General features: G+C 33.2%; 1 protein-coding gene across 1 annotated transcript in view; it reads right to left on the minus strand.

Moving 5' to 3' along the window:
* The window catches only part of VTA1 (vesicle (multivesicular body) trafficking 1), an 80,094-nt gene that overhangs the window by 19,246 nt on the left and 57,435 nt on the right, over nt 1-3,413 (minus strand). The window contains exon 5 of the mRNA XM_012655526.1: nt 2,918-3,094. Coding sequence (XP_012510980.1) covers nt 2,918-3,094 — 177 coding nt within the window. The remainder of the gene's footprint in view (nt 1-2,917; nt 3,095-3,413) is intronic.

A 3,413-nucleotide genomic window follows, 5' to 3' on the forward strand; every position in this document is an offset into this window, starting at 1 on the left:
TAAGACCTACATGTGATATTTGCACAGTGGTTAAAGCACAAGAAGGAAACACTTCGTCTGTTTAAACAATCACTATCCCTGTCCTCGTTGCACCCCCTTTGCTTTTTTGTGGAAGAACTAAAAACTGTAAATTGGTACATAGTATTCTTTTCAGCTATCTTAAGGATTTCCCTTTGATAAAAGTGCATCCTGGACCTTTATATGAGAGAAAGTAAATCATTCCTAAAGTGAGTAAGAGGGGAAACATCTGCTATATTTATAAACTAAAAATGTTATTTTGTTTTTTATTAGGCAACTATGAACTGATTTTTTTTACTGTTTCAAATACAATAGAAAAAAAATTGGAGGCTAAGAGGAGGAGATTCCAACATCTCAAACCAATCTTAAGGGGAAATATACTATCAGAAAAGTAGGTTTTTGCCTTGACAGGATTTTACATTCTTGGAAGAAGGGACGTGGCCAAAACATGAAGTCAAATAAACCTGGATTCAAATTCTGGTTCTGTCAATTACTGGGTATGCTTGTTTTCCCTTGGATAATTGCTTACTCTCTTTAGAGTTTGTAAATTAGAGACAGCAATCTTTAATTTAGTTGCTGCACAAAGTGTGTAAATTAGCTATGATAATTATTTAAATACTAAGTCTAGAAGCATTTAAATAGGAAAGGACCCCATTCTACAAAAGTTCTAAGGTTTGTAGTTTTATTTGCCCCTTTGAAGAACAAAAGAGAGAGAAAACAAGAGGCTCATGTCAGAGTTAACTGGATAAAAATAAACCGTTCATGTCAGAAGACTTTCTAACATAATACCACCTCCTAATAACTATCTTTACGTCATGAATATTCTAACCAGGAAATATTGTCTATTAGTTTGAACATATGAAACTACCAGTATTTTACCATTTTTGTTACATAAAACTAGCGATTTCATATGGATCAATTTAATATAGCCCTCCTACTAAAAGTGTGTTTGTCTTTCACATATTCATTGTGTGTGTGTATGTACATAATACATTCATATATGTGCCAATACCACAACTCTGCCTTAAAATATACTGCCTAAAGCAGCATCCCGTGGGGGGCAGCCTTTCTGTAAGGTTAATACCCTACTCCTAGATGTGATGGTTCTCTTGATTCACAAAACAATCTTAAGTATTCATTAACTTGTCATTGAATACCCCTTCTTTGGCATAGAAATAGCAAGGAAGAGGGGGAAAAAGAAAGAGGGAAAGGAAGCTAATTTGCTGAACACTGATTTTGTGCTAAGCATAGTACTACTGAATTTTTATACCTTTCCTCCTTTAATTAAAATAACCATAAGTATGATTAATTTCATGTTAGAAAGAGGAAAAACCTAGGTCAAGAGAATTTGAATACCAGTTGAGTTTGTGGTTTAGCAAGGGGTGGAAACTAATAACCAATACTATTTGATCCCCAAATGCATTTTATTTCCCCATGGCCCCTGTATGAGAATGCCTACGCCTGGGACTCTTGATCAGTGTTTAAACTTCTGAATATAATTGAACAGTATTCACCTAAGGCAAATACACCTAAATAGCTAGTTTCGCTTACATTATTCTACCTTGGAAATACTATTTCTAAAACATAATAAAATATTTAAAACAGTGTTGCATGAAATTTTACTTACAAAACAAATTCAAATTGGTTTGTCTATTAATGTGATCACACAGGACATAAAACATTGAAAAGTCAGGCCAAAATATACCAAATGAAGACATAAAAGAGATCAATGCTAAAATTATCACTTTCATCAACAATCTTAAAGGGAAAATATTAGCAATACCTACAGATAATATAAACTTGAAAGTTTTTAAATAGGACGAAAGAGACAAATAATTGTTGTTACAATGGTCAAAACAGAAAACTTTTAAAAGTAAATTCAACTCATACAAAATAACCTACATAGTTCGCGTAAAACAGGCTGACAACTAAAAGGCAGTGACATAATAGTGTGTTACATAATAGAAGCAGTAGAAATCAGAGGTCAGTGGATGCCTCTTATTCCATTAATTAAATATTTTGAAATGACTGCAAAGTTTAGTATCATGGGTCACTCTTGTACTGGGATAAATACAAATTTTTTAAGAACAATTCTTGAAAAAAAATTAAAATAAACAGAATTTAAATTATCATCATTAACGCCCTTCTATTTGGAAGTAAGGGTGATACTTTGTCAACAATACAAGTAAATGAGGAATACTTTCAATTTTGTGAAAGTGCCTTTATCTGCTGACACTGACTTACTACTGGACACTGGTTTCATCAGATCTTTTTTCTATGAAAACATTGACACACAGTATTGATTTATTCAAAGATAGCAGATATCTCTTCCCTGTTTTTTTTTTAATTCACGCATTTGTAAAGTCAAAAATAAAATCTTAACCCTTCCTTTCACTTGTCTGTGATTCCACTGTTACTGAGATTCTGCACCTCAAAGGTGCTCCCCATTATCAATAATACCCATGTCAGGGCAGGAGAAGGGTCCTCAGGGAATGAGGCAAGACAAACTTAATCTTGCTATCAGAGTGAGACCCTGACGGACACATCCTATAGAAACCCCACTCACCTCAGCGCTATTCTTAAACAACAGTGAAGGGGGCAGGGAAGGAAGGGAAGGAAAGAAAAAAGAATAGCAATACACACGCGAAGCACAGAAACTATTTCTATTAATAAAATATAAGGTTAATATTAATCAAAACAAGTATTTGTCATTTCTCAAAAAGTATAACAACTAATATTAAAACTTCAATTAAAATAATTTAATTTTTTTGGTGGGTTCAAATGGAATTTAAGGACCATATATGCTCACGACCATCATTATGAAGCACAAATACGGTAAGTAGTACAGCAATTATTTATAAAAGGAGAATTAAAAAATTGTTCAGTTTTAGTTTCCTACCCGTGCTGTGAGGCACTTCTGCTGGTGTATTAGCTGGAGCATGGGCGCCTGGAGGAATCTGTATTCCAGTATAGTTGCCTGATGGCATGCTGCTTGGGTCGTAAGTTGAAGATGATGATGGCTGAGGTGGCTGAGTGGGCAGAGAGGTTGCTCCGGCATCTTCATTTTCTTCAACGTCTATTATATAACATATACATGATGTTAAACTAGGAATTTTGAAATACAAACACCAAGTATTCTTATTTTGCTACATATACGGCAAACGAAACCTTCAAATGCGATTCTATTTAATGTAGTTACTAGGCAGGCTGTATTTCTTAAAATAGTAGTTTTCATTTTTTTATTTTCTTAAAAATTTAATTTTGCCTAACAATATGATTATCACTTCTTTCAGAATAATAGTTTCTAATTCTGTAAAGTCTTTGCATATAGTATATTTTTCTTTAAAATAAACTTTCTTTAAACTTATGAAAAATCAAGGACATTTTTGGCAAAA

This window comes from Propithecus coquereli, unplaced genomic scaffold (assembly GCF_000956105.1).
Source record: "Propithecus coquereli isolate 6110/MARCELLA unplaced genomic scaffold, Pcoq_1.0 Scaffold48, whole genome shotgun sequence".
Classification (NCBI taxonomy): Eukaryota; Metazoa; Chordata; class Mammalia; order Primates; family Indriidae; genus Propithecus; species Propithecus coquereli.